The sequence below is a fragment of the Stegostoma tigrinum genome, chromosome 40 (assembly GCF_030684315.1).
Source record: "Stegostoma tigrinum isolate sSteTig4 chromosome 40, sSteTig4.hap1, whole genome shotgun sequence".
NCBI lineage: Eukaryota > Metazoa > Chordata > Chondrichthyes > Orectolobiformes > Stegostomatidae > Stegostoma > Stegostoma tigrinum.
Window position 1 is genome coordinate 16,452,122 of NC_081393.1, and position 23,795 is coordinate 16,475,916.

The 23,795-nt window shown below is 44.0% G+C and overlaps 1 protein-coding gene across 4 annotated transcripts; it reads right to left on the reverse strand.

Moving 5' to 3' along the window:
• Positions 1–2,810: 2,810 nt before the first annotated feature.
• Positions 2,811–21,776, reverse strand: LOC125448117 (outer mitochondrial transmembrane helix translocase-like). Of its 4 annotated transcripts, none has more exons than XM_048523162.2 (10): positions 21,673–21,776; positions 19,204–19,394; positions 14,549–14,650; positions 13,224–13,344; positions 10,279–10,479; positions 8,989–9,095; positions 8,494–8,583; positions 7,329–7,379; positions 7,035–7,207; positions 2,811–6,482 (listed from the first exon to the last, which is right to left on the reverse strand). In XM_048523162.2, exons 2-10 carry the CDS (start codon positions 19,381–19,383, stop codon positions 6,362–6,364), a joined length of 1,146 nt encoding a protein of 381 aa, XP_048379119.1. In that variant the 5' UTR covers positions 19,384–19,394; positions 21,673–21,776; the 3' UTR covers positions 2,811–6,361. The 4 variants fall into 4 exon arrangements, with proteins under 4 accessions (XP_048379119.1, XP_048379120.1, XP_048379122.1 ...); XM_048523163.2 differs by having other exon boundaries at positions 21,669–21,774; XM_048523165.2 differs by lacking the exon at positions 21,673–21,776 and adding an exon at positions 20,143–20,656.
• Between the last annotated feature and the right edge of the window lie 2,019 nt (positions 21,777–23,795).

Below are 23,795 nucleotides of genomic sequence, written 5' to 3' on the forward strand. Positions count from 1 at the left end.
TTATGAGCCATATTCCGACATTATGTCATGGCCATAAGAAACATTAGTAAGGGTACATTTGGAGCACTGTAGATAATTCTGGTCACCCTGCTGTAGCAAGAGATGTTATTCAATGGGAAAGGTTGCAAAACATATTTACAAGTATGTCACCAACTTTGGAAGCTTGGAGTTATAAGGAGAAGCTGGGACTTTCTTCCCTGGAGCGCTGAGGCTGACGGGTGACCGTACTGAGATTTGTAAAATCATCAGGGGCACAGATAGGGTCAATAGCCAAGGTCTTTGCCCCAGGACAGGGGAGTCAAAATCTAGACCGCATCGGTTTAAGGTGAGATGGGGAAGATTTAAAAGGGACCTGAGGGGCAACATTTTTCACACAGAGGATGGTGTGTGTATGGAATGAGCTGTCAGAGGAAGTGATAAAGGCAGGTACAATTACAATACTTAAAAGACATTTGGACAGGTACATGAAGAACAAGGGTTTAGAGGGATATGGGCCAACGCCAAAATGAGACTAGTTCAGTTTAGGAAACGTGGTAAGTATGGGTCAGTTGGGCTGAAGGGCCTGTTTCCATGCTGAATGAATCTATCTCTCAGCCTGCATTTCAAGCTCTCCTCAGCTTCCCTGATCTGCAAGAAGTAGACCAAAGAATCCTCACTACTTGAGCTCAAAAACTGCTACCAAAACGTTGAAACAAGTAAAATGGGGAAGTCTATTTGGTCCTTTGAGTCTGCTCCACCATTCAATATGATCATGGCTGATTATCCAACTTTCTTCCCACACTCTTTGTTCTCTTTAGCCCCAAGAACTAGCTCTTACTCCTCCTTCAAAACATTAAACGTTTTGGCCTCAAACGCTTTCTACGACAGAAAATTCCACAGGTTCACGACTTCTAGGTGAAGATGTTTCTTATCTCAGTCCTTGACCCTTGGTTCTGAATTCTCTGGTCATCAGGAACATCCATCCCACATTTACCTCGTCTAGAATTTAGAATTTTATAGGTGTCTACGAGATCCCTCCTCATTTTGTAAGACTATAAGATATTGACCCCCCCTTACCAATTAAAAACATACTTACCTCTGTCGTAAATACTCTCGATGACTTTGCCTCTGTTAGCCCACTGTGGCAATATGTTCCACAAATTAACCACCGCTGGCTGAAGAAATTCCTCATTTTAGTTCTAACGGATTGTCTCTTTACTCTGAAGCTGTGCCTTCAGGTTCTAGTCTTGCCTGCTGGTGGAAGCATCTTCACATCCATTCGATCTAGGTCTTTTAGTACGCTGTAAATTTCAATTAGCTTCTCCCTCATCCTTCCCAATTCCATTGAGCACAGACCTGGAGTCCTCAATCGCTCCTTATATTTCATTCCCAGGATCATTCCTGTAAAACTCCTCTTGACCCCCTCCAAATGCTTGCTTCTTTAGACCTGGGGCCCAAAACGGCTCACAATATCCCAAATTGTGGTATGACCAGAGCCTTATACAGCCTCAGCAGTATATCTCTGCTCTTGTATTCCAGCCCTGTTGAAATGAATGCTAACATTGCATTTTTCTTCCGAAGTGCCAAATAAACTTGCACGTTAACCTTAAGAGAATCTCGAACTAGAGCTCAAGTAGATTTATGCATCAGATTCTTTTTAAACTCCAGTGAACATAGGGCTAACTGATCTGGTCTTTCTTTATACACCAATCCTGCCATCTCAGGAATCTGTCTGGTTGGATTCTGTCCAAAGCCAGAATGTCCTTCCTCAGGTAAGGAGATCAAAACTACATAGACACTCCTCCACACAACTGTGTGTGCTCTCATCAAGGCCCTGTACAACTGCAGTAAGACATCTCTGATCCTGTACTCAAATTCTCTCATTTTGAAGGCCTACATACCTTCAAACGTATTCAGATAATACCTTCACGGCCCTCTCAAAATCCTCATGGATCTATGCAATTTCCTGTAACCTCGCAATGTTCCACGATATTCACGGTCCTTCAAATCTAGCCTCCTGCACATGCATGATTCTAAGTGATCCATCACTGGTGGCTTAAGATGCCGTGGTCATAAACTATCCTGAATCTCTCCACCTTGCTCTTTCTTTGTTCTTCTAAGACATTACTAAAACCCTAAAATATTTGGCCAACTGTCCTCATTTCTTATTCTTGGGCTCAATGTCAAAAAAAAATTATGCTTTTATTTGATACTGTGTTGAGCACTTTTGGACATTTTAAAATATAAATTGCTGTTCTATTTTGATTGCAGCCTATTACACACATGAAAATGTTCAAATTCCCTTCTTAAGTAAAACAATTGCAAAATCAGTCATTCCTTGCTGATTTCTTTGTATATCAACAGGACAACATGGATTTACAAGTTCCCATAGGAAATTAATGTTCTTTGACTGATCCCATGAGGTGTATGAGTCTAAGTAGCACATAGATCATACCAGTTCACTGCAGTTAGGCATTATGGCTTGAAAAATAACCATGTTTGGTTAGCAACAGAGTAATATACTCCCTGTAATACTGCATAACATTGCCGTCCTTCAGTTTGCCATAAGCAACACGTCCTGAATAATCAAAAAGCAAAAAACTGCAGATGCTGGAGATGTGAAATAAGAACAGGCAGTGCTGGAAATAGTCAGCAGATCTTGCAGTATCTGCAGAGCAATAAACAGAGTCAAAACTTCTCCAGAGGAGTCATGTTGGATCCGAAACCTTAACTCTATTTCTCCCTCTGCAGATGATGAGAATTTCCAGCACACAACTGTTTTTAACACGGATTATCTGTTGCTTTAAAACAGAAATGATGTAAACAACAACAAAACCAAGATCTGTTTATTTCATAACAATATCTCACAGCATTAATTTACTGAAAATCCAAGGAAAACTTGGACTGATAAACGATTGCAGTCAATTGAATACTCATAACAGACAACCAAAACAAAGGTTCCTTTCCCACTGTACAATGGTCAATGATAGCAAATTATAAACATGTTCAAACAATAAATTAACACTGGAAATAAATAAATATTTCTACTCAACTTCAGCAGCGTTTGCAGATCATTGCAGCGATGCATGACTTACAGTCCCAAGCAGTGCAATATTGGAGGATCATTCTCATGACCAGGAGCACCTATTTTTCTAGCCTTTTCTCTCCTGAGTTCATCAAAATCTGCTGGAATCTGCAAAATCTCAAGGCCACCACTCATTCAGGGGGAGGTGAATGAAACAAAACTGATGCACTTAAACCACTCCCACTAAGCTGTTCTGATAAGGCTGGTTTTTTTAAAATTGTCCAATAGTTCTTTCACAAACGAGCTTCTTTTAAAAAAAAAACAAAAATCTGGTTAGTAATTGATTTTGAAGATAATACAGTGAAAATCCTTACCTAAACTAACCTTCAGAGCATAACTTGGGTCTTCAGAGAATTACATGGGCTCTCAGAGAATTTGTTCGGTTAAGGTTTTGTTAGAAATTTGAAAACCCAATTTACCGCACAGTACAGTAAAAATGTTAACTGTAAAATAACTCAACATAAAACTGGGCAATAAGATGTGACCTTTCTCTCATATTTGGCCTTGTTCTATCAATCAGACTCACTCCAGGTTTCTAAACTGGTTAACAGCTTCTCTCCCATTTAGTTGGAAGGTGGCACGACTTGCTCATGCCGCTTGCTACACAGTACATGACTCAAGACCTGCAAAAGCATGGGTTTTGCTGATTACAATGTTTCCTTATAAATATCGCAATGTTTTTGTCATATGTGCTAAACAAGCATATCTCAGAACATCGTAAGATTCAACAGTCACACTCTGCAGAGGTTTATGGAAGCTATAGTATAGCCCTTTAAATCATATAACTGATCCAGACAAGGAAGGTCATTTAGTCTGTTATGGTTCATCCATTCATTAGTGCCCCATTGTTAACTCCCACGCCATTCTCACACCCATTCTATGTGCTGGTGACTACTTATGCAAAGTGCAGCTGGAGAGCAGTTCTAAATAAGTTTTGCCCCAGTTTGAACCCTTACGTGGCTGTTGGAGCTTGAAGAAAAGGAAATGAGGTTTATTCATTTGGTGCACAGTTAAGACCACTTAAGAAAAACAAAGATGTGATTAGATGCATGATTATTTATGGTTGTGCTCTAATAAAGATGCTGACACTAGTTGCATTACTGGTCATTCTCCAGATGCCCATCAAATAAGTCACCTTTTTTTAAATGGGAGCTTACAGAAAGAGACTTGGGCTGATTATGCATTCCGAGAGGAGAAATCATGAGAAACACACAGTCATTGTGACAGGATACAGGCACAAAGCGATACAGATGCATGGGTTCACACATCATCAAAATTAGAAACACAGGATGATGGGTTTAAAAAGTACAGTGCAATTACTTTCAGAGGAATCATATTCAAAAACAGGTTGATTACGATGAACTCATTTAGTATCGTGATTAGATTACACGGCATATTGTGTAAGGTTTAGGTGTTCATATTGCAAACAAAACACCAGTGTACTCAACAGCTTTAAAAAAGTTACAGGAATCAAGAGGGCATCCTTCTGTCCAGAAAAAGAGAAGGTCAAGAGGTGAACTGATGAGATGACCAGTTTTGCCCCAGTTTGAACCCATAGCCCTTATGTAACTGTCAGAGCTTGAAGAAAAGGTAATGAGGTTTATCCATTCGGTGGTCAGGTACTTAAGAAAAACAAAGACGTGAATAGATCCATCTTCAGTCCAACCCAGTACCTGTTCACCTCTACCACAGGTAGGAGGAGATTAATCATGAAACCATCCCAGAAGAAATGAACCTTGTACCAGTCTGATCCACACCAGCCATCTGACAAACTGAGCCACACATTGTATTATACAAACAGCTATAAAGAAAAGGTGGTGAAGTTGTTAACACAGAAGTAGCTGGGGATTCCTCATGAAGCAACTGAAGAGGAAAATAGTGAATGGAACTGATAAATTAGTATCGGTTATTAGAAACAATTTGCACTTCAATCGAACTGTCATCCAAAAGCGCTTTCCAACCAGTGAAATACCTTTGAAGGACAGTCATTGCTGGAATGCAAGAAATGTAGCAGCTAACTTGCCCAGAGTGTGATTACAAATGGAAAAAGACCGCTTTATCTTAGGTTTGTTGCAAACTAAGTCTTATCCAGGAGAATAGCTCTCCCTCTCTGTGCTGGGGGATCTACACGCATCTATCCGAAGGGACAGACAGGACCTCGGTTTGAGGAACCTGTGGACAAGACTGCACGCTCTCAACAGTAGAGCATTCCTTCAGCACTGAGCCGAGGTGCCATCCTGAACTGTGTGCTTGATTCTCTGCAGTGTCAAATACTCAACTTGGAATGCAAAAAGACAGCACTACCCAATGGGTTAAGCTAACGCTCCACTGAAAGCGAATGCAATCAGTGGCGACTGCAAAACCAGCACTGCAGCCGCTGTTCAGAAAACAGTCACCCTCGAATAGCAGCAAGGCAAATTATAACTTCTGTGGCATCAGTCAGAAGAGAAATGTCGGCCAGACATTCCTGCTGCGCTTTTAAGATACGCTGACTCCTTTCCAACCAACAAGGTCAAACCATCAAAAGAGGGCTGATGGGGCTTAACACGGCAGCTGAAACAGAACACCCATTTCAATATATAAACCACACACCCCCTCCCTGCCCTGCTCTCCCCCTCTCCAACACTGCCTGCTGATCACTAGATTTAATCCTTCGTCTGCCCCTATAATTTTAATTTCCATGACCACTTGGGTTGGGGACTAAGGTAGGGAAGAAATCGGGCAAGCTTCCTGTTCCTATTACAGCCTTGGCCATCGGCAGTACCTACCCACCATCAAAAAAGCTTGGTGACATGCGCTACCCCAGCTCACCCGCTGAGAAAAGATCACATTTGGTGAGATAGTGGATGGTATTGGTACCCCAGTGACAGCCAGAAATGCAGGAAAGGAGCCAGGATGGGAAAATACAGCCCAGCCATCCTCACTTTTAGCTACTTAATGGGTCTCCACTGAAATGGAAGGGCGAGACAACAATTGCTAGTCTTTTCCACTAATACTACACTCCAAATGAGGTTTTGCACTAAGATGAGTCAGTTTGATGAGCCACTTTACTCTCAGCATACTGCCAGTGTTTTCCACACTTCTTCCCACGAAGAGCGTTTGATTGTCAGAGAGAAATGAAGGTTGATGCTGTTCAGCGTCTCTTGCAGTCCAATTTCACAAGGGGACAGTAGTTAATTTGTGAAAATTAACTGGACCACAGCTATGCAAAAGTCAACAGAATTTCCCATAAAACAAAAAAAAAGTGACTTGTATACGTAAGACCTGTTGGTCAACATTGCTCAGTGTGTGCTCCGTTCAGTCCACAGGAGTATCTTGCAGTATCAGAGCATTAGTTCCTGCCTTTGATTCTTTCAACTTCTCCAAGGCCAGGTAGAGGTCTGTCTGAGTGATTGCTCGGAGACCCTCATCGGTGGAGCTTTGAAAAGAAACAAAGCGTGCATCAGATTATCATCCCTTACAAATACAAGGACACAGACTGAAAATTGACAGCTGCTTCACGTTGCAGCCCAATCACTCAAATTGATTCAAATTTCAATGCTGTCATTTGGAAAAGATCTATTGTACACCACCACCTCCCTGTCTGAAAAATCTTCTTTCAGTTCCTAAAGCCCCTCAATCATTGGACAATGGCTCCAAAGGTACTGATTAAGTTTTGGCCTTACTCCATTGCAGTCCTCAGAGGCTTGGCTTAGCAAGAGCCAAGTCACAAGTCTTGACCATGAGGAGAAAGAAAAATCTAACCCTGGCAACAGAGCGGAAAGAAGAAAACATGGATTATCCAAAGACATAAGGCACAAGTCACCTCTGTTTTCCAATGAAGGGATGTCTTCTCTGTCTTTAATGCATTTTGTCTTCCTTTCAATCATTAACTGTCTCACACTGTGGGATAAGCTTTGCCCTTAGGAGACACCCCCAAATCAAATGCAAATACTATCAAATGAAACGAAGGCACAGCAATGAGAGGTACCTTTCCTTGTAGTCATCAGCCTGCAGCTGTCTCTCGATGCACTGCATTTGCTCCTTCCGAACAAAATCACGGAGTCGGTGCAAGGCTGCCTCTCGGCAAAGTTCCCGCAAATCACTGCCCGAGTAACCGGCTGTTTTCTCTGCTATTTCTTTCAGTCTCACATCACTGTTTAACTGGTAGGGATATTTTAAACAGAGGGACAAAAAAAACTAATCAATAACCACCTCCAAGGTAGAGCAGAAAATGCAGTGGGTGACAGACAAATGTGAGTAAGAGGAGAAGTGAGACACATACACATTCACTGGAAAGGATCAACTTCAGAATCTCGTACCGCTGTCTCTGCCTCTGTGGGATTACAGAGAAATGGTTATTGAATGTTGCTGAAGAGAGAGAGAGAGAGAGAGAGGTTATCGATGCTTTAGGTCTCGCATTCACTCGAACAAACACAAGAATGCCAAATTTCAACTGAATTTCACAATGAGGTAGACAACAGATTGTTTGGTAAGTCAACAGGCGTGGGGACAGAAAGCATAGGGAAACGATAGCTTTTTGGACACCCCAAAGCTTATTGGAAACAGGGCACAAGGCTTGAACAATTTGTTTTTATTTGGCAGAGAAGATGTATGAACGCATGCAACTTCTAGTGAATGTAAATGAGCCATTAGCATGACATTTTAATCTTACATTGGTTGCTAGTCTACCTATTGGCAGTCTCAGCAAATCATGGCATCACTTCTAATACCACAAGTTTTGTCTTGGGTTCTGAAAATGTGACCTGGTGTACTACAGTAGTTACACCCCCCATTTCAAAATTTGATAAATGATCACAAAGGTGACAGATTTAGGCACTGAAACAACCTTGCATGTCTAATGTCTTGCCCACAGATGCCAGAAAATCAGAGCAAAGCTGAAAATTCTATGCTTCCTTTTACTTAAAGAATAACCTCTTGGTCTAAGTGTCTTTTTCTCCAGAACATCAACCTGCAGAGAAATCTACTTTTCTTTCATTTTCCTGAAAGAACAAGTGTCCATGTGTGTGCGTGGGTGCCCATGGGTGCTTGTGTACATGTACATGAATTTTGGGGAAGGATTCACATTTGCATTTCTACATTAGTGACTGTGCTTGTTAACCAATTATGGCATTTTCATCAAATATGTTTTGCTTTGATAATAAACCGATACACCATGTTTATTAAGAAACTGGTAGGTATCAATTTTGCTGTTTATTATTGGTCAGTGTTTTTTCCAACCTGCAGAGAAATCTTTCATTTTCTTGAAAGAACGAGTGTCTGTGTCTGTGTGTGTGTATATATTGACACATATATGATATTTAAACTTGGTAACTGGAAAAATAATTATTACTTCCATTGTGACCATAGAAAAATGCTGTACGTCTCCAACTGCGGCCATAACAACGATGACACCAAAACAGCTCATGAAAGTACTGCTAAACACTCACAGGCAGACTGACATGGAATGTGCTGGGCATCCTTCTCAAGATGGCTGGATCGACATCCTGAGGTCTGTTTGTAGCACCCATCACAATCACCTACAAAAAATGGAACTTAAGGCACAGATCAAGCACAAAGATGGGAAACTTAAGATCGGAAGATTTACTACATTCTCCTTCTGAGAAACTGGAAAATGTATTTCTTGCTGATTAAGAGAATTTGATGCTAACACTGGCTGTTTATTAATCCTGTTTGCAATACACAAGAAACTGAATTGATCGTGCAAATTTTTAAAAGAATTAGCTTTTAATCAAACCATTGGGTGGGCTTCCTTTTTCATTCACTTCGCTTATGGAACTGAGGTCCTCTACAGCTAAAATGCATGGTTTTACTATTGCCCGTGATGAGCAGTACAGATACTCCACACTGCTTTGTGCGTGTCCAAAGTTCTACCTCTTCACCAGTGACCAAACTCTGCTGGTTTCAGGCAGAACCCCATCTACCTGGCAATCTGTGTCAGTGCTCAATCCATCCCACAAGCTCATGAACTGCGCTTTCATCATTGCTGTTGCCTCATGATCATTGCACGAACGGTTCCGTAGAAAGGAATCTGATAGATTGAAAATCAAAAATATACATACTGGCATGAGACAAAGGGCAGGGCACACAGGATTAAAGAAGCTCAGATGGTCAAGTTGTTACACATTATTAGCCTCAATAACAACACTTGTAGGGCTACCATTCTGGATCGATCAAATCTGCTCTGAGCCTGAACTTCTCCAAGGAGACTGTCTGAATTTCTCCAACTTTTCAACGGGGATTGAGAACAAAAACAGGGAGGTTTTGCTAAATTATACAAGGCACGAGTCAGACCACAGCTGGAATACTGTGAACTGTCTTGGGGATCTACCAACCATGTTGGCAGACCAGAGAAGGTTCATGACGTTGATACCAGGAATGGAGTGATTTTCTTGACAGGAGATGTTGAATCTGTATTCTTAGCTTTGAAGAATAAGAGGCAACCTTGTTGAAACGTAAGATTCTTAATGGACTTGCCAGTACAGATGCTTCTGCCTATGGGACAGTCCAGGCCTAGAGGGTATAGTCTCAAAGTAGGGAGTTGCCTACTCAACAGAGATAAGAAGAAATTTATTCTGAAGGTAGTTTGGAATGTTTTACCATTGAGTGCTGTCAAGGTTTGGTGGTTAAGTATATTCAAAGTTGAGACAGATAGATTTTTAATTAGAAAAGATAGGAAAGTGGAGTTTAGGATCATCCTATCAGCCATGATCACATTGAATGGCACTCAGTGAACCAAACAGCCTACTTCTGCTACTACACCCTATGGTCTTCTCTACAAAATGGAAGCTTCTGGAATCACTATCATGAATCTCTTCAACACCCTCTCCAATGACCCTCATACAGTTCCCAGAAATGAACAAGGCGCTCCAGTTCAGGTCAAAGCACTGTTTCGCACAGCATTGTAATAAATCCCCTGCTTTTGCACTTCATTCCCTATTATGAAGTCTAGGATCCTGATGCTTCCTTAAGTGCTTTCTCAACCTGCCCTGCCACCTTCAGTAATTTACGCACTCACAGCACCAAGTTTCTCTGCTTAGGTGCATAACAGCTAACTCTGAATATCAGATACCCAAGAGTGAGTTACAGGCTCAAATCAATCAAAAAGAGAAAAACATGGTTTATACTTACAGATGGCCCTTTTTTGTCAGACTCTGGCAGAAAAGGTAGTTCTTGATCCATGAATAATCACTCTCTGGCAAGTCAGCACCTACCTATTTCATCAATGAAGACAATACAAGGCTCAATTTTTGCAGCCAAAGAGAAGACAGCAGCTGTCAGCTTCTGTGACTCTCCGTACCACTTGTCGGTTAATGCTGAGGCCTGCATGTTGATGAAGTGGCAGCCAGTGACATTTGCGATAGCTTTGGCAATGAGGGTCTTCCCACAACCAGGAGGGCCATACAGCAACACACCTATACATAACCAGAGAAAGAAGAACCCTATTTGAAATCCAACATGAATAGGCAGACAGTCAGGATCTGAATAAGAAAATCTAGATAGATTGTCTTCAGGCACAACGATCTGCATCAGAATCAATTGGCTTTTCACTGTTCAGACATTGGTAGGCCTTTTGATTTGGGTTTTACTGAGATTTTCCAAACTTATAACTGATAGACAGGAACTAGACTTGCAGTTGAAACACAAGGCTGCGGATGCAAAGACACTCTGATCACTGAAAAACACGTAATGCTGTCAGAGAAATGTAAGCAGAACTCTGTGCTTGCCTGGACGTGAACTTTAGACAGGGCTTTACTCCATATCTAAAGCGCTACTGTATCTATTGTAGGAATGTCTAATGGGGACAGTATAGAGCAAACTTTACTCTGTAACTAATTTTATGCCAACAGTGTTTGATAGCATCTGTGGAGGAGCTTTACTTTCAGTTTAAAAGGATACAGGGGTGGCATAGTGGTTAGCACCTGGTGTCTCACAGCATCAGGGACCCACATTCAATAATAGCTTTGGGCGACTGTCTGTGTGGAGTCTGCACACCCTCCCTGCGTCTCCATGGGTTTCTGCTTTGTACTCCGATTTCCGCCCCCAGTCCAGGCCTTGTGATCACACACTCTGCTATGACACACAACCCATTGTTAGCAATTAACAGTCACCATTTACAGCTATTCACTGTCCGAGCCAGATCACGATCCACTCTTGTCTGTCCAACTGTTCTTGTGTCTTTGGGTTCTATCCCCAATCACCTATCTTTTTCTCCTGACACCCCTCCCACCACCTTACCTTCTGCATAAAAATCAATATTTTCCTAGCTACCATTAGTTCTGAGGAAGTGTCACCAGACCCAAAATGTTAACTCTGATTTCTCTTCACAGATGGAGGATTGCAAATGTTGAGCCCTTGTTCAAGAAGGGCAGTAGGGACGACCCAACTAATTATAGACCTGTGAGCCTTACATCTGTTGTAGGAAAAGTTTTGGAAAGGATTATAAGAGGTAAAATTTATAATCATCTAACAATCAACAATTTGATTGGAGATAATCAGCATGGATTCGTCAAGGGCAGGTCGTGTCTCACAAACCTCATTGAGTTTTTTGAGAAGGTGACCAAGCATGTAGATGACGGAAGGGCAGTTGACGTGGTGTACATGGACTTCAGTAAAGCCTTTGATAAGGTTCCACATGGTAGGCTATTGGAGAAAATACAGAGGCACGGGATTGAGGGAGATTTAGCAGTTTGGATTAGAAACTGGCTTTCTGTAAGAAGGCAACAAGTGGTGGTTGATGGAAAATATTCAGCCTGGAGTCAGGTTACTAGTGGTGTGCCTCAAGGATCTGTTTTAGGACTACTGCTGTTTGTCATTTTTATAAATGACTTGGACGCAGGCATAGGTGGATGGGTTAGTAAGTTTGCAGATGACACACTAAAGTCGCTGGAGTGGTGGACTGTGTGGAGGAATGTTGCAGGTTGCAGGGAGACTTGGATAAACTGCAGAATTGGGCTGATAGGTGGCAAATGGAGTTTAATACAGAGAAATGTGAGGTGATTCACTTTGGGAGGAATAATAGGAAGGCAGACTACCGGGTTAATGGAAAGATTCTTGGTAGTGTGGATGTGCAGAGGGATCTTGGTGTCCATGTACAAAGATTCCTGAAAGTTGCCAACCAGGTTGATAGTGCTGTTAAGAAGGCTTACGGTGTTTTAGGTTTTATTGGTAGAAAGATTGAGTTCCAGAGCCGTGATGTCATGCTGCAACTGTACAAGATGCTAGTGCGGCCTCACTTGGAATATTGCGTGCAGTTCTGGTCGCCCCATTACAGGAAGGATGTGGAAGCATTGGAAAAGGTGCAGAGGAGATTTACCAGGATGTTGCCTGGTCTGGAGTGCAGGCCCTAAGAAGAAAGGCTGAGGGACTTGGGTCTGTTCTCATTGGAGAGAAGGAGGCTAAGAGGGGATTTAATAGAGACATACAAGATGATCAGAGGATTATATAGGGTGGACGGTGAAAGTCTTTTTCCGAGGATTATGACGTCAGCTTGTACAAGGGGGCATAGCTACAAATTGAGGGGTGACAGATTTAAGACAGATGTCAGAGGCAGGTTCCATACTCAGAGTGGTAAGGACGTGGAACGCCCTGCCTGCCAATGTAGTTAACTCAGCCACATTACGGGCATTTAAACAGTCCTTGGATAAGCATATGGATGATGACGGGATCGTGTAGGGGGAGGGGCTTAGATTGGTTCACAGGTTGGCGCAACATTGAGGACCGAAGGGCCTGTTCTGCGCCATACTGTTCTATGTTCTATGTTGCGAGACCTGCTGAGCTTTTCCAGCATTTTTGCCTTTGTTAAAAGTTAGGTGAATAGGCCATGTTTGTTGCTTACAGTGTTCAAGGATATATACATAGGTGGATTAGCCACAGAAAACACAAGATTATGAGGGTAGGGTGGGTCTGGATGGGATGCTCTTTGGTGGGTCTGTTCACACTCGATGAGCCAAATGGCCTCTATCTGCACTGCAGGGATTCTACAAAAAAGTTTGATTCTGTATCCAACCCCCATGCTGTACCAGACAAGCAAGAACAGAAAATGTTCTGTTGTGTTCGATACCACTCAATCTCATGTTGAGACACAAACATCATCACCAAACCCTGCACTGCATATCAGATATTAGCAAGCCCATCTCAAGTACAAATCAAACCTCACCCTTTGGTGGCTGGAAGAGTTTGGACTCACGGAATAAGTGTCTCTTCTGGAATGGGAGAATTACTGTTTCCTGCAGTTCAGTGATAACTTCGTCCAGCCCAGCAACATCCCGCCAGGTCACCTATTGGAATGTGTCAAGAAACAAAGACAACAGTATTGACTGGGCTGGACCCAAATGTGACAGCAATCTAAATGGCATTGTAATGAACGAGCAGTTAACCCATCTTACGAGGAGGCATTAATCAAAACACCATAAATTCCCAGGATATTTTCTGGTCATGCTTTGGGATTTTTAGGCCCCATCTTTCCGCTAATAGAGAGCTCTGTGGGGTGGGGTGATGGCATTTTGTAGGCTGGGCTACCCAAAGAAATGCATTTCTTGAATACCTTCAGAAATTAACTGGAGGGTTCATTTAACAATAGCTCCTATCTCTTGACTGATTTGCTTATGAAGCCACTGACCTTGAGCCGAAATTGATGGGTTCAGCTAAAGGACAGAGATTGATTCTGGTGGTGGTGGTGGAGTTCAATTTGCCCCCACCACGGTAAGTGAGGGAGTAGAGAGATTGAGAGCAATGTTTTGCTGGCTGGCTTATTGCACTTGGAGGAAACACTCATTCCTTTTTCTCTTGGCCAACAAGATTTGTTACCAAGGCAACTAATCCATAAATTCTGCCCCTCTTCCTTTCATTACATTGTTGCCCTGATATACTACTTCCAATTACTTCAAAGTCCCTCAGCCTGCTTCCATTCAAACTGAATGGGCATGTTTGATTCTTGTTGAAATCAAAATGTCTGAAACATTTGACAATCTAAAGCTATACGCTTATTGAGAGTTATGATTCAATGTCTGTTTAAACTACCTAATCAAGCAGATTTTTTAAACATCCGCCCTTAGGTACAGGACTTCTGCCTGTATCCTCTCTCTGTTGTCTCAGTTTAAATGTTGGGCTCAAACCGAAAATATTTCGATGGAGAGATGGAAGTAATACAGGTTGAATCAAAAAACTCCAATCAAGTACATCTTAATGTCTCTACCAAAGAACTCTATAGCCAAACACATAGCAAATACTTCATTCTGTGCAATAGCAGATGAACAATAGGGAGTCTTGTATTGAATAAGAGATAACAAAGTACGGAGCTGGAAGAACACAGCAGGCCAGGCAGCATCAGATGAACAGGAAAGCCGAGGCTATGGGTTGGGACACTTCTATTGAACAGCTCATAGTGCCATACACACCAGCACAGACCAACTTAGATGAGTAGGTGGCCAATGATACGTCACTGACTTAATAAATCAAGAGACACCAAGAGAAAACACTCACCCCCTTTAGTGTTCTGGGATCCACCAAATGAGTTGCTATCATCAATTCATGCTCTGAGAGCTTGATTCCTTCCACACCAATCTGTTTCATCAGCTGTGCTGCCTAGAGGACAGTTCAACATCATACGTTGGCTGCAGTCAAGCACGACACCAGTGAAGAGTGGACATTATAAACTGTGCTACAGGTGTCTAAACTGATTAAAGTAATGAGGGACAGGGAGAGGTTGAAATGGCAACAAAAAACAACCCAAAGAACTGCAGACACTGGAATCAGAAGCAAGACTAAAAATGACTGGGAAACACACAGTTGATCTGGCAGTATCTGTGGACAGAAAGTAGAGTTAACATTTTGGGTAAAGTTCTGAAGGATGGTCACTGGACCCAAGACATTAACTCTGTTTTCTCTCCATAGATGCTGCCAGACATACTGTATTTTTCCAGCCATTCCAGTCGAACAGGAAGCCCCACACTTTTTCTTCACTAGACCAACAGGTGCAAACAACAGTCAGTCCAAGTTAACAATTCAGAAGTCGCAGCTAAGAAGAAAAATTAGAGAGCGAGCATTCTTCTGAAGGGCTCTGTGCTCGTACAAGATGGCAGTTGAAACGATTAACCATATTTCTGATGAGAGGACATGATGGGCCGATCTCAAACAATTTTACATAGAACATTACAGCACAGTACAGGCCCTCCATGTTGTGCCGACCTGTCATACTGATCTCAAGCCCATCTAACCTACACTATTCCGTGTACGTCCATATACTTGTCCAATGACGACTTAAATGTACCTAAAGTTGGCGAATCTACTACCGTTGCAGGCAAAGCGTTCCATTCCCTTACTACTCTCTGAGTAAAGAAACTACCTCTGACATCTGTCTTATATCTTTCACCCCTCAACTTAAAGCTATGCCACCTCGTGCTCGCCGTCACCATCCTAGGAAAAAGGCTCTCCCTACCCACCCTATCTAACCCTCTGATTATTTTATATGTTTCAAATAAGTCACCTCTCAACCTTCTTCTCTCTAACGAAAACTGCCTCAAGTCCCTCAGCCTTTCCTCGTAAGACCTTCCCTCCATACCAGGCAACATCCTAGTAAATCTCCTCTGCACCCTTTCCAAAGCTTCCACGTCCTTCTTATAATGCGGTGACCAGAACTGTACACAATACTCCAAGTATGGCCGCACCAGAGTTTTGTACAGCTTCACCATAACCTCTTGGTTCTGGAACTCGATCCCTCTATTAATAAAAGCTAAAACACTGTATGCCTTCTTAACAGCCCTGTCAACCTGGGTGGCAACTTTCAAGGATCTGTGTACATGGACACCGAGATCTCTCTGCTCATCTACACTACTAAGAATCTTACCAATTAGCCCAGTACTTTGCCTTCCGGTTACTCCTACCAAAGTGCATCACCTCACACTTGTCCGCATTAAACTCCATTTGCCACCTCTCAGCCTAGCTCTGCAGCTTATCTATGTCTCTCTGCAACCTACAGCATCCTTCGTCACTATCTACAACTCCACCAACCTTAGTGTCGTCTGCAAATTTACTAACCCATCCTTCTATGCCCTCATCCAGGTCATTTACAAAAATGACAAACAGCAGTGGACCCAACACCGACCCTTGCGGTACACCACCAGTAACTGGTCTCCAGGATAAACATTTCCCATCAACTACCACCATCTGTCTTCTTTCAGCAAGCCAATTTCCGATCCAAATTGCTATATCTCCCACAATTTTATTCCTCCGCATTTTGTACAATAGCCTACTGTGGGGAACCTTATCGAACGCCTTGCTGAAATCCATATACACCACATCAACCGGTTTACTCTCATCTACCTGTTTGGTCACCTTCTCAAAGAACTCAATAAGGTTTGTGAGGCACGAACTTCCCTTCACAAAACCGTGCTGACTATCCCCAATCAATTTATTCTTTTCTGAATGATTATAAATCCTATCCCTTATAACCTTTTCCAACACTTTACCAAAAACTGAGGTAAGGCTCACTGGTCTATAATTACCAGGGTTGTCTCTACTCCCCTTCTTGAACAGGGGAACCACATTTGCTATCCTCCAGTTATCTGGCACTATTCCTGTAGAGAATGACGAGTTAAAGATCAATGCCAAAGGCTTGGCAATCTCCTCCCTGGCTTCCCAAAGGATCCGAGGATAAATCCCATCCTGCCCAGGGGACTTATCTGTCTTCACCCTCTGTAGGATTTCTAACACCTCTTCCGTGTGAACCTCAATCCCACCTAGTCTAGTAGCCTGTATCTCAGTATTCTCCTCGACAACATTGTCATTTTCTAGAGTGAATACTGTTGAAAAATATTCATTTAGCGCTTCCCCATCTCATCTGACTCCACACACAACTTACCACTACTATCCTTGATTGGGCCTAATCTTACTTTCGTCATTCTTTTATTCCTTAAATACCAATAGAAAGCCTTAGGGTTTACCCTGATCCTATCCGCCAACAACTTCTCATGTCTCCTCCTGGCTCTTCTGAGCTCTCTCTTCAGGTCTTTCCTGGCTAGCTCGTAGCCCTCAAGTGCCCTAACTGAGCCTTTACATCTCATCCTAACATAAGCCTTCTTCTTCCTCTTGACCAGAGATTCCACCTCCTTCGTAAACCATGGCTCCCGCACTCTACGGCTTCCTCCCTGCCTGACAGGTACATATTTATCTACGACACACAGGAGCTTTTCCTTGAATAAGCACGACATTTCTAATGTGCCCATCCCCTGCAGTTTCCTTCCCCATTCTATGCTCCCTAAATCTTGCCTAATCTCATTGTAATTGCCTTTCCCCCAGCTATAACTCTTGCCCAGTGGTATACACCTATCCCTTTCCATCACTAAAGTAAACATAACAGAATTGTGATCGCTATCACCAAAGTGCTCACCTACTTCCAAATCTAATACCTGGCCGGGCTCATTACCCAGTACCAAATCTAATGTGGCTTCGCCCCTTGTTGGCCTATCTACATACTGTGTCAGGAGGCCCTCCTGCACACTCTGGAGAAAAACTGACCCATCTATAGTACTCGAACTATAGTGTTCCCAGTCAATATCTGGAAAGTTGAAGTCCCCCATGACAACTACCTTGTTTCTCTCACTCCTTTCGAGAATCATCTTTGCTATCCTTTCCTCTACATCTCTGAGGCTATTCGGAGGCCTATAGAAAACTCCCAACAGGGTGACCTCTCCTTTCCTGTTTCTAACCTCAGCCCATACTACCTCAGTTGACGAGTCCCTAAACATCCTTTCTGCAACTGTAATACTGTCCTTGACCGACAATGCCACACCTCCGCCCCTTTTACCATCTTCTCTGTTCTTACTGAAACATCTAAATCCCGGAACCTGCAACAACCATTCCTGTCCCTGCTCTATCCATGTCTCTGAAATGGCCACAACATCGAAGTCCCAGGTACTAACCCATGCTGCAAGTTCACCCACCTTATTCCGGACGCTCCTGGCATTGAAGTCGACACACTTCAAACCAACCTCTTGCTTGCCGGTGCCATCTTGCTTCCCTGAAACTTTATTTCGGACCACCCCACTCTCAACCTTTTCTACAGTCGAACTACAATTTTGGTGCCCATCCGCCTATTGAATTAGTTTAAACCCACCCAAACAGCCTTAGCAAATTTTCCCCCCTGGATATCGGTACCCCTCTGGTTCAGGTGAAGACCATCTTGCTTGTAGAGGTCCCACCTACCCCAGAAAGAGCCCCAGTTATCCAAGAATCCAAAATCCTCCCTCCTGCACCATCCCTGTAGCCACGTGTTCAACTCCTCTCTCTCCCTATTCCTCGCCTCACTAGCACGTGGCACAGGCAGCAAACCAGGGACAACAACTCTGTTCGTCCTAGCTCTAAGCTTCCATCCTAGCTCCCTGAATTTCTGCCTTAAATCCCCATCTCTCTTCCTACCTATGTCGTTGGTGCCAATGTGGACCATGACTTGGGGCTGCTCCCCCTCCCCATTAAGGATCCCAAAAACACGATCAGAGACAACACGCACCCTGGCACCTGGGAGGCAACACATCAACCATGAGTCTCTCTCGTCCCCACAGAACCTCCTATCTGTCCCCCTAACTATGGAGTCCCCAATGACTAATGCTCTGCTCCTCTTCCCCCTTCCCTTCTGAGCAGCAGGGACAGACTCTGTGCCAGAGACCTGCGCCCCACTGCTTTCCCCGGTAAGTCCCCCCTCCCAACAGTATCCAAAACGGTATACTTATTGTTGAGGGGAATGGCCACAGGGAATCCCTGCACTGCCTGCCGGTTCCCTTTCCGTCCCCTGACCGTAACCCATCTGCCTTTTTCCTGTACTTGAGGAGTGACTACCTCCCTGTAACTCCTCTCAATAACGCCCTCTGCCTCCCGAGTGATCCGAAGTTCATCCAGCTCCAGCTCCAGTTCCCTAACGCGGTTTTCAAGGAGCTGGAGTTGGGTGCACTTCCCGCAGATGTAGTCAGCAGGGACACTAGTGGTGACCCTTACCTCCCACATTCTGCAGGAGGAACATTCAACTGCCCTGACCTTCGTTGAGAGGGGCTTTTGTGATCTCCTAGCCTCACAATCCCAAACACGTTTATGTCAGTAAGGAGCAGTACCAGCACTTCACAGTGACTCATATTTGACAACCATACCCTTTTCTTGTTCTCCACCTTCTGTCTCCGTGTTGGATCTATGGTATCCACCATCCATTTGATACCAAAGTACGCGGCAGCACCAAATACCGTGAGACGGAAGAGCATCCCCAGCACCTCTTTCCGGCTCAGTGGCCGCACCACTGCCTCCTTGGAAATTTCATTCAGCAGCATGTTCATTTTGTGTTAACCTGAAGTGAGAAAAAAGAAATCAAACCGTAGGTGTCAAAACCTGCCAGTGACTTCCAAACAATCAATAAAAAAACGTGACAGCAACTGGCTTTTAGTCTATCTGGTAGTCCCCGAGACCAAAAAGCTGGCTGGAGACAAGGTGGTCACTGCGGGATTTCCAGCCTCTAACCTGTCCTCATGGCCACAGTATTGAAACGGTTATTCCAGTTCAGTTTCTGGTCCGTAAGAAATTGGAACTGGAGTCGGCTGTTTGCCTCTGCAAGTCTGCTCCGCCGTTTAATAGCAGCATACTGAGCTAACATTCCTCATGTCCACTTTTCTGCCTTTTCCCTGCTAGCCAGTAATCTAAGTCAGTCTTCAATACATACTCTGCCTCCACAGTGCATTGGCCAGGAGCTCCAAAGACACTTAAACTTCCGAGGTAAGAAATTCCCCCTCATGTTAGTGCTAAATTGACTCTGCTTTATTCTGAGACAATGTTCTCTGGTCCTAGACTCTCCAATGAGGGGAAATATATTCTCATCATTGGCCCTGTAAAGGCCCTTATGAATTACAGAATCAAAATTGCTGGGCTGTGGAGAGAAAGCAAACTTAATGCATCCGCTCTCGTGACCCTTCTTTGTAAACTGGTAGTAGCTAGGAAAAGGTGGCAATTAAGGTTTTGGAGTAGATCTGTAGCTTGGGTTGTGGGTGCTCAGGTTGGTTGGCTCGCTAAGATGGTTTGTCATTCTGCAGATGTTTCGGTACCGTGCTTGGTAACATCCTCAGTGCAGCCTCTGATGAAGCGTCAGTGTGTTTTCCCGCCTGGTTTTTAAACTCTGGGGTCCATTCCAATGGATTGCCTCACTTCTGGGTTTCCTCCGTAGTGGAATGTATATGGGGTCGAGTTCAATGTGTTTATTAATAACATGCTTCGTGGAGTGCCGTGCTTGCAGGAATTCTTGTGCTTGTCTCTGCCTAGCCTGTCCCAGGATCTTGGTGTTGTCCCAGTTGAAGTCATAGGTCTCTTTGTCCACGTGGATTGAGATGAGTGCGTGTGGCCGTGTCTTTTGGTGCCAGTTGGTGTTCACGTATTCTTATTGTTAGTTTCCTTCTTGTTTGTCCGACGTTTCTCACATTCTCTGCAGGGCATCTTGTAGATGACGTTGGTCCTGTCCATTGGGGAGTGGGTCTTTAGTTCGGGTGAGCACTTGTCATAGGGTTGATGTGGGCTTGTGTGCCACTCTGATGCCCAGCGGTCATAGGAGTCTTGTGGTGAGTTCAGAGGCATCCCTGATGTAGGGTAGTGAGATGAGTGTGTTGGGGCGTGTAGAATCTTTCTGATACTGTTCCTGTAGGCATCTCCTGACCCAGTTCTTTGGATATCCATTATCCTTGAACACTTGGAAGAGGTATTCTTCTTCCTCTTGGCGTAGTTCCATGCTGCTGCAGTGTGTTGTTGCCCTTTTAAATAGTGTTCGCACACAGCTTCATTTGAGAGTGCTGGGATGGTTCGTGTTGGAGTTCAATGCCTGGTCTGTGTGTGTGGGTCTTTGGTGTACTTTCGTTTGCAGTTCCCCATTTGTCTTGCGCTCTACCATGACACCCAGGAACCAGAAACAAACAACTCCCATTCAGTAAAAAACTTAGAGGGTGGTGTTTAGGCTTTTGAGCTCAACATTCAGTCCTGAAGGCTGCACAGTCCCCAAGCAGAAGTCTGAGATCTGCGGTTCTTCATGCAATTTCCCTGAAAAATCCCACATCGTTCAAAGAGGTCACCCATCGTTCTTGTAAATTCCAATGTGTGGACTGCCAACCCGTTCAACCACTACTCATGGTCAATGGTATTTCTCCTGATGATGTTAGGCAATAGACAACAGGTGCAGGAGTAGGCCATTCGGCCCCTCGAGACAGCACCACCACTTGACAGTGGGGTGGGAGTTGGGGGTTTACTGATGGGTCCATGAGGTCGTGGAAAGAGTTCTGACTCTGTCTGCGAGGGGGAGAAAGCAACTACCTTGCGGCCCGTTGCTTTTGTGAACACCCCAAGGCACAGCCAGGGCAATGGGACCCTCTGCCTTCACTGGAGCCGGCAGCCGGCATTCGCGCATGCGTAGAATGCACCTTCCTCACCCCACGGCTTCCCTCAAGCCCCCCCCCTAGCGGTTTAACCTGTAACCGCGAGCACAGCGCTGCCCAAAGGGACAAGACGGCAGCAGAGACCAAAAAAAAGCACAACTAAACAAAATACAGACTTCCCCACCCTCCTTCCCTTTAAAGGGCGAAACCACCACCTGCCTCCGGCCCCTCGGAGAATGCTTGGGCCATTCGGTCCGGCGGCCGCCCCGCTCCCGTCACCAGCGCGCCGCCATCTTCTGGGCAACCGCGAGCATCGTCCGGCCGCCACATTGGATTCGAAATAATGGTTCCCCCCCCCACCGCAACACAAAAGGTACTCCAAGCACTTTCACCATGTGCACCACTCGCTCCTCCTCCCCCTCCATCAGCAACGTTAATGTCATAACTTTCACACATTTTCCGCCCACCCACGCAACTCAGCTCTGAAAAAGTGGCATATCTGACTTTAACGTCAACTCTCTCTCTCCCCCCCCCCCCCCACAGATGCTGCTAGACCTGCTGAACATTTTTGGTTTTAACACGTTGTTTTCTCATTGTAATAAAAGACAACATGACATGTAAGAATTATATCTTGTGTCCTTTCTGACGTTTATAACACCTTCATCCAAATTCCATTTTATGTTTCCGAATCGTACAGTCTTAATGATCATATAGGGTTGGCGAAATGCTTTTGAGAGCGGCCCGTGAAGGACAATCTGGGTCTAGGCCTGAAACGTCAGCCTTCCTGCTCCTCTGATGCTGCCTGGCCTGCTGTGTTCATCCAGTTCTACACCTTGTTAGCTCAGATTCTCCAGCATCTGCAGTTCCTACCATCCCTGTAAGAACCTGCAGTTAGATAGTGACTAACAATATACAGCATTTGTGACAAATTTCAATGTGATATTGTGCATTTCTAAGGTATTCAGACATGATTCCTAGTTCACAGGAACATAAGAACTAGGAGCAGGAATAGGCCATCTGGACCCTCGAGCCTGTTGCGCCATTTAATAAGATCATGGCTGATCTTTTTGACACTCTGCTCCACTTAACCCACCCACTCACCGTAACCCTTAATTCTTTTACTGTTCAAAAATTTATCTAGCCTTGCCTTAAAATCATTCAGTGAGGTAGCTTCAACCGCTTCACTGGGCAGGGAATTCCACAGATTCACAACCCTTAGGGTGAAGAAATTCTGCCTGACCTCAGTCCTTCATCTGCTTCCCTTTATTTTGAGGCAATGCCCTCTAGTCCTAGTTTCACCTGCTAGTGGAAACAACCTCCCTGCCTCCACCTTATCTCTTTCCTTCATAATCTAATATGTTTCTGTAAGATCTCCCCTCATTCTTCTGAATTCCAATGCGTATAATCCCAGTCTACTCAGTCTCTCCTCATAATCCAACCCTCTCAACTCTGAATCAACCGAGTGAATCTCCTCTGCACCCCCTCCAGTGCTAGTATATCTCTGCTCAATTAAGGAGACCAAAACTGCACACAGTACTCCAGGTGTGGCTTCACCAGGACCCTATACAGTTGCAGCACAGCCTCCCTGTTTTTAAACTCAATCCCTCTAGCAATACCAGACAAAATTCCATTTGCCTTTTTAATTACCTGCTGCACCTGCAATCCTACTTCTGGCGAATCGTGCACAAGGACACCCAAGTCCCTCTGCACAGCAGTGTGCTGCAATTTTTTACCATTTAAAACATAGTCCATTTTGCTGCTATTCCTACCAAAATGGATGACCTCACTCTTGTCGACATTGCACTCCATCTGCCAGACCTTTGCCCACTCACTTAGACTATCTATCTCCCTCTGCAGACTTTCAGTGTCTTCTGCACACTTTGTTCTACATTCACCTTAGTGACATCTGCAAATTTTGATACACCATACTTAGTCCCCAACTTCAAATCATCTGTGTAAATTATAAACAATTGCGGTCCCAACACTGATCCCTGTGTCACACCAGTAGCCACTGACCACCAACTAGAAAAACACCCATTTAGCCTATTCTTTGCTTTCTACTGGTCAACCAATCCTCTATCCATGCCAACACATTGCCTGTAATACCATGCAACTTTATCTTATGTAGCAACCTTTTGTGTGGCACCTTGTCAAATGCCTTCTAGGAAATCCAGATACACCACATCCACAGGTTCCCCATTGTCCACCAAGCAAGTAATGTCCTCAAAGAATTCCACCAAATTAATTAAACATGGCCTACTCTTCATGAACCCATGCTGGGTGCTCCCAATGGGACAGTTCATAGCCAAATGTCTTGCTATTTCTTCCTTAATGACAGATTC

What these genes read in the sequence shown, in the direction of transcription:
- LOC125448117 (XM_048523162.2), bottom strand. Translation starts at nt 19,383, where the DNA reads ATGAACATGCTGCTGAATGAAATTTCCAAGGAGGCAGTGGTGCGGCCA. An exon ending in CATTCCATGTCAGTCTGCCT is followed by an intron (nt 7,380 to 8,493) that starts GTGAGTGTTTAG and finishes GTAATCCCACAG; the next exon opens with AGGCAGAGACAGCGGTACGA. An exon ending in GCTGATGACTACAAGGAAAG is followed by an intron (nt 6,483 to 7,034) that starts GTACCTCTCATT and finishes TTCTTTTCAAAG; the next exon opens with CTCCACCGATGAGGGTCTCC.